Below are 13,531 nucleotides of genomic sequence, written 5' to 3'. Positions count from 1 at the left end.
CTTTTATACTGAATTTTTACACTTGGCACCCCATAGACGGAGAGCGGTAAGGTGAGAGTCTGGCTGTGTTTATGTGCGAAAAGGAGGAGCTTCTGCTCTGCTCCTGCAACAACACGCACATACTTTTCCGACTAAATCACTGCACGTTTTTTGATTGCGTCACACGCTACTATTCGACCTTGCTTTTAACTCACCAAACCAAAGGCCGAATTCTTTTTTTTATTGACAATATTCGGCCGGTTTCCTCCGGGTACTCCGGCTTCTTCCCACAATCCAAAAACATGACTGTAAGGTTGATTGGAGTCTCTAAATTGCCCATAGGAGTGAATGAGAGAGTGAATGGTTGTCTGTGTCTCTGTTGCCCTGTGATGGACTGGCGCCCTGTCCAGGGTGTACCCCCGCCAAGCGCCCTATGAGAGCCGGAGATTGGCACCGGCAGACCCCCGCGACCCTGTTAAACGGGAATAAGCGGGTAAGAAAATGGATGGATGGATATTCGGCCTAATATATTTGGTGGCTGAATATTCGGTGCATCCCAAGTTCTATGTCTTACACTTAAATAGTTAACAATTATTAAAATATGTTTCTTATTAATTTTTTTTCACTACCTGTCACTTTTCTTGGGGATCATTTTACCATTTAAAAATGTATTAATATTAATATTTTCATTGATTATGAAGGTACAAGGAAACCAAAAGATGAGAAACAAATGAGATGATAGAAAATATGTTTTAGTGTATTTGACAGATAATTTAAGACATGGGTCAAACCAACCCGTTATCATAACAGATGCTAACAGAAAGCTAACAAAGGAGGAAGGTTATGTTTTATGGGTTTATTTACTAAAGGCTCAGTAATTGTGATGAATTGTAATTGAAATTCAGCAATTACATATGTAATTGTATTTGACTTTATGGGGAAAATAATCATTGGAATTGGAAGCTGTTGAAGCTGTCAAATACTTTGTCAAAAATCAGATTACATCTCAGAAAAAAAGTACAGTGATTTATTAGGGACACCAAGTCACTCCTTTTACCATGAATATTTCCTGTTTTCCTTTTGAGCTCCCTTAAATTCAGATGGTTGCTGTTCTATTCCTCAGTTTTGTAAGTAGGCTAATGTAGAGGCTGCTGACAGGTTTTAACTGGCACTGACACTCTTATCTCTATACTCTTCAGAAAGTCTTGGTGCTGTTGAGGATGATGAAAGAAGTGTTGATCAGGTCCTGCATGTTCCTGCTCTGTTATCATAATTACAGAAGTAATGCAGAATGTAGAGGTTTTATAATAAAATGTAAATCCCTGACGCAATGTTGCAGTTTATTTGATAAAACAATGAACAAGTCATTACAGTGCGAGAGTCCTCCATAATTTACAAATGCTATAAATACATGTGTGTGAGAAGGTGGTCCTCAGAAGTGACGAAGGTTTAAAACAGGGGCCCACGAGTAGGTTAAAAAATGTCAGGGAGACAAAAGTTTCAAAATTTGATAAATTGAAGTGATATTTTTGTTTAGGAATTTTTATTTACCTTGCTTGATTTTTTACAAAGCTGTAGAATTATTGAAAAGGGTGTAGGAAAAAATGGTTGGACGCCACAAAAGGCAAAAACGAGTGTGTGTGTGTGTGTGTGTGTGTGTGTGTGTGTGTCTTGGGATCAGCAAAAAGACACTATAGTAAAGTAATCATGGTCCTCTTGTTTCTATGTTGCTGCTGAGGGGAAAAGAAAGAGGAAGAGGTACCAGGTCTGCAGGCCATCTGACGACATCAAGACAAGCATAACCTGTGCAAAATGAATTTGCACAAAGCACAGTGTGATGACTTATCACTCGTGTGCTGCGTAGATAGACTGACAGACACACCTTGTTCATATTGTGATTGCTTGTTTTTTTTTTTTCATTTCTGGTTCATAAACAGTATGTAAAACAAAATTTAAAGGTTAAATTTAATGTCAAATGTTTTGTAAAATGTTTGTGTTTTATATGTTGTTCTTTCAAAAGTAATAAAGTGGTGAAACATTGCAAAAAACTAGTGAATTATCCTAATTGAACCATTACCTGTTAGAGGTAAGGAACACCATTGCACTAAATATTAATAGAATAGTTATTAATGGAGTTAGTAATTAAATATTAATGTTTGTTAGGATTTTTTATGTTTTGGACCTTTTTTAGATAATTAAACATGCATCGGGTCAAATTGCTGTTCCTGACAAATGAACATAACAGGAGAGTTAAATGGACTTACAGTGTTTATTGCATGTGCTGGAGCAAACACTCTTCTGTCATGTGAGCAGTCAGTGATGTGTAGTGTGGCACTGCAGCATCATCTGCCACTTGACATCCTCACAGCAAAGTATCGAGGGAGGTGTGTGTAAAAGATGTTGGGGATAAATGTTGCTTTGCTTTTACATCCCTGGTGATAACAATGCTAATATTACTTCTTTGGCTCAACAGATGTGAGATTATGTCAGACACTGTTCTGGAGAGTAACCTCACCTCCTGACTGTGATCTTGTGGGGTTTCCTGAGGACAATGGCTTTTGTCATTAGCTTTGCTGATCTTTCTCCCATTGATTGTGTTGCTCTGTTGCATAATGCTTATGTTGCACAAATGCATCTCTTCCCTGATATCATTTCAGTTTATAGAATTAAATATGCTTTCCAATCATCACACTTCTGTTTTTTCATATCCTCATACATTAATACTGACAGTGACGATGACTGACCTAGATGCTATTTCAGGATGCTTTAATGCAGTGGTTCCCAAACTTTTTTTGTCCCTTTTGTCTCTTTGCAATTCTGTTAAATCATGTGTTGCTCCTTTTCATATCACAAGAACTCCTTCAAACTTTCATAATCTGTTTAATTTGTGTATCAGCTGGTTCTCCTAAACTCCAACACGTTACCTAACGCTTTATCTACAAATTTAAAATACTACCTGCATTAAATGAAATAAATTAATGCAACTTTCATAATTACTTCATTATTAAGTAAATATTGTCTTTTTTGTAGAATACTATAGTCTATTATCAAAAGTGTGATTAAAAAGCCTCTGTTGCATAATTTAGTTATGTTTAAATAAATTACAATAAAAACAATATTTTATTGAGCAATATTAGTGTTAGTTTGTGATTAATTTGACCAAAAAAAGCATAAAAAGGAAATAGGAACATTTTCCTATGATTTTAAAAAAAATGGATTAATAAATGTTTAAGTACTAGTAGCCCCTTCAATGTGCTCCCGTACCCCTCTGGGTATGTGTACCCAAGTTTGGGAACCACAGCTTTAATTGGCAGTTGGGGTAATCTTTATTTCTATAGGTAGTTTTTAATCAACATTATTCTAAACTTGTATTGTTAATCAGTAAAATTTACACCAGTGATTTAAAATCAATAAAGGTCATTCATGTTATACAGTAAAAATCAATATTTTAAGAAAGTAATGTTTGATTTACATATCTCAGTTAATTAAGTTTTAAGTTGTATTTAAATTAATTTGTGATCTAGCTATGGTTATTTCTGTTTTTATTAAAGGTGGTTTTTTAAAAATGGATGATTGTGAATGTTTTTAAATACAATTCTCTGCATGTTGTCTTGTTCAGTGGTGAGTGTGTACTATATAAACTATTTATATACTGTATGTACATTTTAATATGATACACTGTACTGTAAAAATGTTTCATTTAGATTTATGAAGAATCCTTCATGTACCTCATTATTGCAAACCAAAACACAAAAAACAATGGCATTCTGTTTCTTAAACAAAGCCCCTTCAAAATAAAAGCCACAATAAATATATTCTTATCCTGGAAGGTAAATTAGTTTTCTATTGATTAATCTACACACACCTGTATGATCAGACCAGGGGTTCTAATGACATTTTGCTACAGATCAAGGAAGCAAGTCTAGATCTGACCACACCTGCTAAGATGTTGCTCTGATTATTCCAACATTACTCCTTTATTATTCCTCCATTAGCATCTAATATTAGACTGAAATACAAGTTCCTTTCATTACACTGAGAAAACACCAAGAAAAACACAATGTAGTAGCATCAGCTAAAAACATTTTTATTTGATTTTAAAAAAGAAGTGAGAGACTAGTGACTGGGCTGGATGAGGGCTGCTCTGCAGTGATGGAGGAAACATTGCCCTGATCTTTTTCCAAGTCTGGCTTTGTTTCTTCAGTTGATCTTCTATTTAAAAACAAAATGAAAAAGAACACACTTTAAGAAACATTAATACTGTATGAGTAAAAGACACCAACATTTAAAAGGAAATTTTACAAATATGAAGTTACTTCCAAGACCTATGGGCGATTTATCAATGTTTTTTTTTAGATTAATTTAAGTTTTTTGTTGAGTAAGATTTAAAAAATAAAACTTTTTTCTCTCTTGCTCCAGCACACATTTTGTCCCTGTGAACTTCCATAGCTCCCCCTCCCTCTTGTTTCTCTCATATGCACACACTGCAACACCACGGCTACTGCTAACGAGAGCGAGACGGAAAACAGCGAGAAAGGGAATAGTATCGTTGTCTGGAATTCAGGGTTCCCACACTTTTTTCCAAAATATTTGACCAAAAATCCATGACTGAGTTCTGAACCGCTAAAATCGATTCAAGACCATTAGAGCGTTAAAATGAGCGGGCCTTTCCAGTGTTCTAGTGTAACAGAGATCTGTGAGTGTTCCACAGTTAGTAGAAAAAAATGTGGCTCAGGGAATGCTAGTTGTGTTCATCACTTATCTATAATATAGCATCGTACAATGGCACAATTGCCTTTGGCATTTGGCAATTTTTTTTAAATAATGATGTATCAGCTATTGAATGTAACATGTAATTTCTGTCTCTTTCTCCTCAGCTCAGTTGGTTCAGGTGTTGTTTCTATGGTGAGTTTCTCAAACATCTGACCTCAGGTGTAAGTGTACATAGGTGTGTGGGAGTGTGATCATTATGGTGGTCTGCTGTCTCAATTTAAAATTCTATTCATAAAACCTTTATTGGCATGACAAACATCTTTACATTGCAAAAGCAAGTGTGACGTTGAACAATGTACACACAAAAAGACATTGAAGAAGCATAATTTACATAGCACAAAAATAATGAATGTTAAAATAGGAACTTTATTAAGAAACATTTATGTCTCTGTCTGTGTGTCTCCGTTCTGTCTTTCTTAAAGCTGCAGTATGTAGAATCATGAGATGCTCCCCCTCCCCTCTTTGTTTTGAATCCTATCTTCCCTTAACGTATCCTTGTGAACGCGCACAACTGTGGAGCCCTTAGCAACTTTTTACTTAATACAAATGAGTGACAAATGTAGCGACGTCATCTTGTGTCATTGAAGTTGTTTTAGCGACTCTGACATGAATGCACACATCACTCTATAGTTACTGTCCAGAACAATGGCTACTGCCATCAGTTGGTCCCCGCCAGAGCTTACTGTGATCTCAGCAGCCGCTCAGAGCCGAGTGACAACCACCACTCACGCATCCAGACTGTAAATGAATTGAGTCTGTTTCCTCCACATTTGATAAGCTTCTCTTAGGTTTACATGCAATGTATCCCGTTTGTTCTCACTCTCCCTCTGAAGCCAGTACATGGGGCAGACCCTGCACAGTCACGGGGATTCGCGAGGATGCAAAGCAGTCCTTTCCTCCTGAGTATGTTTGTGCTTCTAGACTGTTGCTTCTCCACAATGATCTGACTTTTTCCTTTTGCTTTGCATTGTAACCATTGTGCCTAATGCCGGGATGGAGACTTCTCCCGCTGGAACTTCCACCATTTTACCTTTACTACGGAGGACGTGAGCGTTCATAGACTTTTTTTAAAAATTTTACTTACTTTACAAATCTTTGATGTTGACTCAGTGCTGCCTCTTCCTCACAGATCTGTTTAACTTAATTCTCCTCAGAGGTTTTACCTGCAAGTAGAAACAAAAAAAGATAAGACTGTCATGACAACTATGTAGCATAACATTTAGTTGAGAAATGTGCCAAAAATTACAGATTAGAGTCTTACTTCAATGTTCATAAGAGCTTCAATAGGAATATGATTAGGATCACTCCAGGCAGAGGAGGATTTCCAGGCCTGTCAGAAGGTGGGACTCTGTGGAAGTGAGGGTGATGAGGGGCTTGTTAGTGGGAGTTTGCTTCACTTTCCATCACAGGGCCATCAACTCTCCTCAGCTTTCCAGGAGGTAGTCCGCGCGAAGTCCGACATTCTTCTCCCATCCTCCTTCGGCTTTCAGCTGGGGATGGAGGATGGTGAACAAGTTGGAGGCCATGTTGGTTGGAGGGAGGCAGTGAATGAAAAACACCATCCTGTGGATAGTCTTTTCTGACCCGCGTGTCTTGTCTAGTGTGAGACCCATCATGAAGTGGGGGGTGTGGTGGAGGGAGGCTATGGGCGGCCAGTGGAGGGGTTTTCACTAGTGAATGTCTTGCACTAGAACTACTATTCTTTTCTTTTCTGGGTGTGGTTGAATTGGGGGCATCTTCTGATTTGTGTTTATTAGGCTTTAAAGATTTTGTAGCAGCTGCAGAAGACGAAGACGACTCTTTTGGTATTGAATATTTCTCCAGTTCTTTTCCTAATTTTATCATTCTTTAACTTTAAACCTTGGCGTTGGTCTTTCCTTTGGAGGATTTCTCTTTCTTTGCTTTGTCAGGCTGAGCTTTTGACTGCTGTGATGATTCTGATTCATCGGCCTTTCTCTTTTTCAACATCTTGGTTTGTAGGTTTTTGTTGCTGGACTTGGTAGTAGATGAGGAAGAGGATGGGGGAGGAGGAGGCACAGTTCTTCTGTCTGTTTAGTCTCCTCTGTCTGCCCTGTCATCTCTTCGTCGTTCTCTCTCATGAACTGAATAATTTCTGGGTGAATATGTCCTTCGATCTCTTTCCTTATCTCTACTGCTGTGACCCTTGTGATGCATTGAGGGCTGTTGATTGTCATCATTTTTGAAGTACTTGCAGTCTGCGTAGTCCTTCTCCCTCTGTCGATACCTTTCTCTGTCCCAGCGGTCTTGGCTTCCAGGACTCTGACCTTTTAGTTCATACGGTGGCAGTTCTCGGGGAGGTGGCTTTCGTCCACCAGGGCTGTGAGCCCTGTAGCCAACAGGTGAGCGAGAACGTGATCTAGATCTATAGGACCCCCGATTGGAGAAGGGGGACTGCGGGAACCCAGAGCGCTGGTAGGCATAAGACCTTGAACGAAATATTGTCCGTGAGCGTCCATAACTGCGCCCATTGGGTCTGGAAAATGGGGAACGTGGGTAAGACCGACCGTCTTTGTGGAAGCCTTTTGTGACCTCATCAAGTTTGGAGGTAGCTCTAAAAAAAAAAAAAAGAAAAGGAATGGATCAACTATTTTATATGCGTTGAACATTTACATTTTGCATTAGTGAATTGAGTCAGAACCAGCAGTTAAAGCATTTTATACAGAATATACCAACTTGGGATGGCCCTACCACTTTAATAAATCACCAAAACTAGCATTTTTGACCAATCACTGTCTGAATCCTCAACTACACCACTTTGTAGGTTATCATCTTTCATTCCTGCTGTTTTGCAACATTTACTGAGAAATATTACAGTGAGAGAACAGAAAAGCCACTTTGCACAGGGTCAAATATTTGAGTGAGCAGGACGTTCATCAGTGTGAATTCTAGATCTTTAGCCGTGCAGTTAGAAACCACATCCACTAAAACTACTGTTAACAACCTCATTTTCACATTACCATAGAAATGACCCACAGAGAGAAAGGACATCTTTTTTTGTGTAATAGAACAAATAATCAACTTTTAGTCTTGAGACTTTGATATTTGTATTGTTTGCACAATTTTACTATTTCTGAGCTAGATCTGGGAAATATGTTCTGAAGAGAGTGTTATTTAGCACTATTTGTTCACAACAATGTGCTAAGCAGAATTACACATGAATGAGCAACCATTTATGATGAGCTAAAGTAGAAGAATGTTTAACATGCAGGTAAATAATATATATTTTTAAATGTCTAAATGTTTGTTTTTAATGGTTTGTTTTGCAACAAGACAACAGGAACAAAGCTTTTGAAGTGAATAAAAAGGCTAAAACTGATTTTCTGCAAAGCAACTGCAACTTGAGGTATGATTCTGCTCCTTACATTCAGTGGACTGTCTGAGGCTTCCAAAACTAACAGGTTACTCACTTTTCCATCCGGTGATGTCTCGGTTTGTACAAATCCTCCTTTGAACTGGAAGGCTGAGGGAGGGGTGGTGGAAGACAGACAAGTGGGGGGCTGGAAACCAGGGGCCCCCCATGGAGGATTAAACACTGGGTGTCCAGAAGCATAGACGGGCTGAGGCTGGTAACTAATTATGGGTGGTGGGATGAGGCCAGGGCCTGAGGTGTATGGTGGGAAGTATGGTTGTGGTGGGGGTCCATAGAGGGCTGGGGAAGGGTACAGAGGAGGAACGGGTGCAGGAGGTTCCACTGGTTGGAGGTGACTGGAAAGATGCTCTTCTCTGTTGCTGTACATGCAGGCAAAAAAAAAATAAAATCATCCACTCACTGTTTAGCTTTGCTCACATCTAAATACTATTATGTTGGCTTTTCAAAGTAAAATGTTTTTTGTGCCTAAGCTAAAATTTGCTAGTGTCAAACATCTATTAAACATTGTTAATGTTTCTGAAAGTAGAGAACAAGTGATTTCTGACTAAATGCTTTACAAACATTACAGTTAATGTACAGTGACTGACCTGTAGCTTTGAGCTGGAGAACTGGTAGTTGTTACGGTGATGGGTGGTGTGGATGTCGCTGGTTTGGCTGTAGAAGTCTGTGGGATGTTGACCTTCAGTGGATCCAGTTGTCTTGAATGTAGCCTTGATAGCTGTGGTGGTGGTGGAGGCAGAGCTGGGTGGTGCACCTGTGCAATCCTATGCACTGCGTATGTCGTCCCATTCTTATAGTTGTTCACAACCTGCATGAATCATCACAGATGAATTTTATTATACTGAACACTGCAAAGTCAAGTAAATAACAATATGGTAGTGTGTGCGTCTCAGGTTTACCTGTCGTAGGAACTTATTGACAATGAGATTATCAGGTGAAACATCAGACTGTTTACATGTGAAACAGACGTGATCCTCCGAGTCCAACAGGGCAGTTCGGATACCTTGAGACAAAACACTCAAAATCAACTTATGCATTAACACTATAACATGTTCACACATTATCGAGCTTAAGGGTCAACTATGGAAATGTTATACAGTTGGTGAGAGGCAGATTTTACTCACATTCATCACAATAACTGTTTCCACAGCAGGGTATCAATACAGCATCTATCATCAGTTTGGCACAGATTGGACATAAAAGGTTGTATGGAATTGGATCAATCTCCTCTTCAGACGACGACTGCTCATGTGGGACAAACTGGGGGGGGCGCTCCTTTTTGCCTTTGGCATATGCTTCACTGTAAAAACGTTTCAGTTATTTTAGCAACAAACATTTTCGTATGTGAAAATAAATATGGCAGTGCTGCTTTAATGTGCCAATATATTCATTATTTCTGATGGCTTCTGTTAAAAACCTACGCATCGATAGCAGGTATTACAGATTCCCCAGTCACGGTCAGCATGGCGCCCTTTGGTGCCTGGCTCTGCTTCACCATGAAGCTCTGAGGGACGCCCTTGCTGGTTTTCACTGGCTTAGGTTCCTTGTCCTGTGTCTGGAAGCATGAGGAAAATAAATAAATCATTTATTTCCCCTATAAAAGATAAAAGTTTTTCAAAAAGCACTGAACAAATGACATTAGCATCAACCAGATTGGCAGTCTACAAAGAAAGGAAATATCCAAAAATCACAGAGAGACCAGGATAAGCCCTGAAATTCAAAGACACTTCACAGTTGTGATGCATAAAGATGTGAACACAGTTAACAGTACCTTGGTTAATTGGGCGAGAGACATAGGAGAAGAATCCATCTGCAGGAGAATCAGAATACATATATTAATGTTATTAATGTTTTCTAGCAGACATTGTTGGACAGGCATTTCCCCTCCACATCTGTGTCAGTCCCAACTCTTTTTGTCTTTGCAAAAACTTTAATGATATTCTGCAGAGTAGTCCATTTTAACACAGGCACATTGAAGCAAGTAATTTAGTATATATTTACAAATTGTTTTGTCTTGGACAGTTTCTTGTAAAATAATATAAAAAAGATTACACGTGTACAGTGCTTAACAAATATATTAGTCCAACTGTCAACAAAGAGAAAGATTGGCTTTCAAGTGGACTTTGATTGCACTTTCAATGTTTTACTGTTTGGAATAGAATATTTAAAATGATGTCTGGTTTTGTTGTTTTTATTGGTACAGGAATCCAAGTACCAGTACATAATTTAAACATCAAATAAATCTATTTTAGTTGTGCTTACAACAGAAAGAATTTTTTGAGAACAAAAGATAATCTATAATTTCCATAAATATTGGTCCACCAAAGATGATTTTGGTTGTGACTCATGTTCCTTTTGAGTAGCTGAGAAAAAAAACAGTTTAATGGGATTGTCCAATATTATTGTAAAGCACTGCACACAGTTAGGTAGGAAAACAAAAACAATAGTGATATTTACTTTTCTAAAGTTGGACTATACACACTGCGAGTCTCATCTCTTCTTGCTCGGCCATTAAATTAATTACGATTCTTTAGTTCTTTTGTCTTGAAGCTTAGTTAGCAGGTAACATCAAGGATGTGAATGGCCAAGTCAAAGCATTTCACTTGTTAAAACTAGCTTCTTCATTGTACTGAAAACCACAGTTTTAACAACGGACTTTAAACTAAATCCTGATCTTCAGTGAGAGACACAGCAGTAGGGTGTATTTTAGTGCAACAGAGCGAAAATGTAAGCTTTTAAGTTATGTGCACACCATACTTTGAACAACAACATTAGAATGAATATTGTACAAAAACAAAAATGACACTGGCAAATATCACCTACAGGGGTTTACTCTTAGCATGTAATAGATCTTTAAAGATAAAAATCATTGTGGGGCCTTTTCTAAAACACTCCAGATAAGTTGATCACAATTAACTACAGCCAGAGCATTAAAAATATTTTTACAGACATCAGAAAAAACATTACTTTTACACTCTTGAAATACATTTGTTGGCCTGAAGCAGGCTACAAACCCTTTCAATATGAATTACAACCATCAACAGTTAAAAGGTTTTTCAACCTTCATAATATAAACAAAGGAGGTATGTGTTTTTATTTTAATCCATGTCATTCAACCAAAAATGTCTTTAACCATTAAGAAAGTGAACCAACCTAGAATAGCATTTAGTCAACAATACACAGAACCTGGACACTAAACAAACAAAAACTATCAAACTTGATGTGTATTAACAGGATGTTCTGTAAATTGCCCAAGAAGCAAGAAAGAGGATGAGATAATAGAATGGATGAGGTGAGACAAAATTATTGTTTTGAGATTGTTTACTTACGGGTCTGAATGATTCCATCACAGCTGTTTCAGAACGATCTCTGCAGAAACAAAAGAACACATCGACGCAATCAGACAACTTCATGGTTCTACACTAATTACTGATAGCATGTTCTTGAATTTGTGGTCATTTCAGAAACATTGAAATGTGATTTGTGGGAAATTTATCATTATTTTGTATTAAAGATTTCAGGTTTTTTTTAAAAACATGTGCACTAGACAAAGAACAACCTAAAAATACTTTTTAGAATATGGATATGCAACCGATATGACGTAGAACAGCTGATTCAGTTCTTTCTTATGTTTTCGTTTATCTGACACAATATGAATGACTTAACCTTCTGAAATGGACATAGCAACTGTATAAAACACAAACTAAGTCTTCAAAAGTCTACAAAACTCAAAAGTGTAAACTGACACGTAATTTACAAACTAAAACAAAACTGGGGACATTGTAAAAAGACAATGTCAGAGGTTATAAACCTGTCATGTTTGGGAGCACTTTTTTTTTAAATCATAAGAAATGTAAATGGATTACACCTGAAATTTCTCGATTTAATCTTTTGATGTACAAATAGAATACTTACACAATGAACGTCTTGCCAGCTGGTATCACTCCACCGATCGGCGTACGACGGACGATGACAGATGAGTGTCTTGGGATATGAACTTCATCATCTAAGTAGTCTGTAAAAAGGAAAACATTACAAAAAATTTAGCCTTGACATTTCTCAATATTTAGAAAGTAGTTTTCTTTGTGAGTAAACAGAAACCCATATTAAATAATGGGAGTCCCCTGTGCTACTTTCAATCAATAAACAGCAAGATAATAACTGTCTTCTTAACCACTCTGTGATGTTTATTTGTAAAGACGTCATTTTCTAAACAAAGTTAATGATATTTTACCAGTTTAGGAAGCTTATAGAAATATTTACACTGCATGTTTACACAGTAAGAAATGCTGAAAACACAGATGATGCTACAATCAGAAGAGATTTAACAATACTTGACCTCTTTAGATGATATAAAGGGACAATGAGTTTGACACTGCTTTAAATGGTTCAATTAAACTATTGTGTAACAAAAAGTATTTTTAAATAAATTCCTGTGATTTATATTTTGGGGTGAGGGGGACAATTATATGATCAATGATTTGTGGAATAAAGAAATATTTTTTATGAAACGACAACCCAGATGTAGCAATATTTATCAAATGCCAGGTAGACTTTGTAACAGTCCAATAGTTAGTGATGAGACATTCCGTATCGAGTAATCCAGGTGGTAATATGTGAATCGAGGCTCATATCGATGCCATATACCGTGACGTGCAAAGACTCGCCACCAGTCAGACTCCATCCTCCTCCTTTTTTTGAATGTGTAAATGTTTTATTGAAAATTGAAATCTTACTTTGTGTTTTTAACTTGTTTTGGAAACTAACTTGTTTTGTGACATTCCTTTTATTTTATGTGTTTTTGTTTACAGATGTTCAAAAATAAATCAATCAAGTGTCTGTTGTGTGTCAGGGAATTGGGGTGACAAAATGTTTCACATTCACTTTCACTGTCTATACTCCACCTTTAAAAAATATTTCTATTTTCCATAATGCCAGCATTTTTCATTCAAACAATACTGCTCATAAACAGATAGAATAATACATGCATTGCATATTTCTTTATTTTGCTGACATTTTTCACACTTTTTTTTGCAAAATGCCACAATTTAAAAATGACGTCAACTGATATAGTTGCTTGTTATACATTGTGTCCCATCACTACCAATAGCAGACATGTAATATATGGTAAAACAATAAATGTGTAGTCAGATTATATCTCATCATATTTTAAAATCTTTACAGATTCAAAAACAAACGTAATTTCAGTTTAGAGCCTACATACTAATGTGTAAAGATGAAATTGTTAATCCATTGCTTTAATTTTTCATATGAATTTCAAGATATTTCTGAAATTAAAATCTGACGCACATTCCAAGTTAAAAAAAAACAAAGCATTGCATAGCAAGGGTTAAGGTTACGTACCTTCTAGAGTCTGTGCATCTGTGA

General features: G+C 37.1%; 1 protein-coding gene across 1 annotated transcript; it reads right to left on the bottom strand.

Moving 5' to 3' along the window:
* Nucleotides 1-4,042: 4,042 nt before the first annotated feature.
* On the bottom strand, nucleotides 4,043-13,525 carry LOC114467179 (E3 ubiquitin-protein ligase RBBP6-like). Its single transcript, XM_028453284.1, has 12 exons — nucleotides 13,508-13,525; nucleotides 12,059-12,158; nucleotides 11,473-11,512; nucleotides 9,915-9,953; nucleotides 9,565-9,698; nucleotides 9,268-9,443; nucleotides 9,043-9,146; nucleotides 8,731-8,951; nucleotides 8,181-8,502; nucleotides 6,014-7,324; nucleotides 5,837-5,915; nucleotides 4,043-4,191 (listed from the first exon to the last, which is right to left on the bottom strand). Exons 3-10 carry the CDS (start codon nucleotides 11,488-11,490, stop codon nucleotides 7,307-7,309), a joined length of 1,032 nt encoding a protein of 343 aa, XP_028309085.1. The 5' UTR covers nucleotides 11,491-11,512; nucleotides 12,059-12,158; nucleotides 13,508-13,525; the 3' UTR covers nucleotides 4,043-4,191; nucleotides 5,837-5,915; nucleotides 6,014-7,306.
* Between the last annotated feature and the right edge of the window lie 6 nt (nucleotides 13,526-13,531).

This window comes from Gouania willdenowi, chromosome 1, assembly GCF_900634775.1.
Source record: "Gouania willdenowi chromosome 1, fGouWil2.1, whole genome shotgun sequence".
NCBI lineage: Eukaryota > Metazoa > Chordata > Actinopteri > Blenniiformes > Gobiesocidae > Gouania > Gouania willdenowi.
This window is presented reverse-complemented; position numbering and strand designations above follow the sequence as displayed.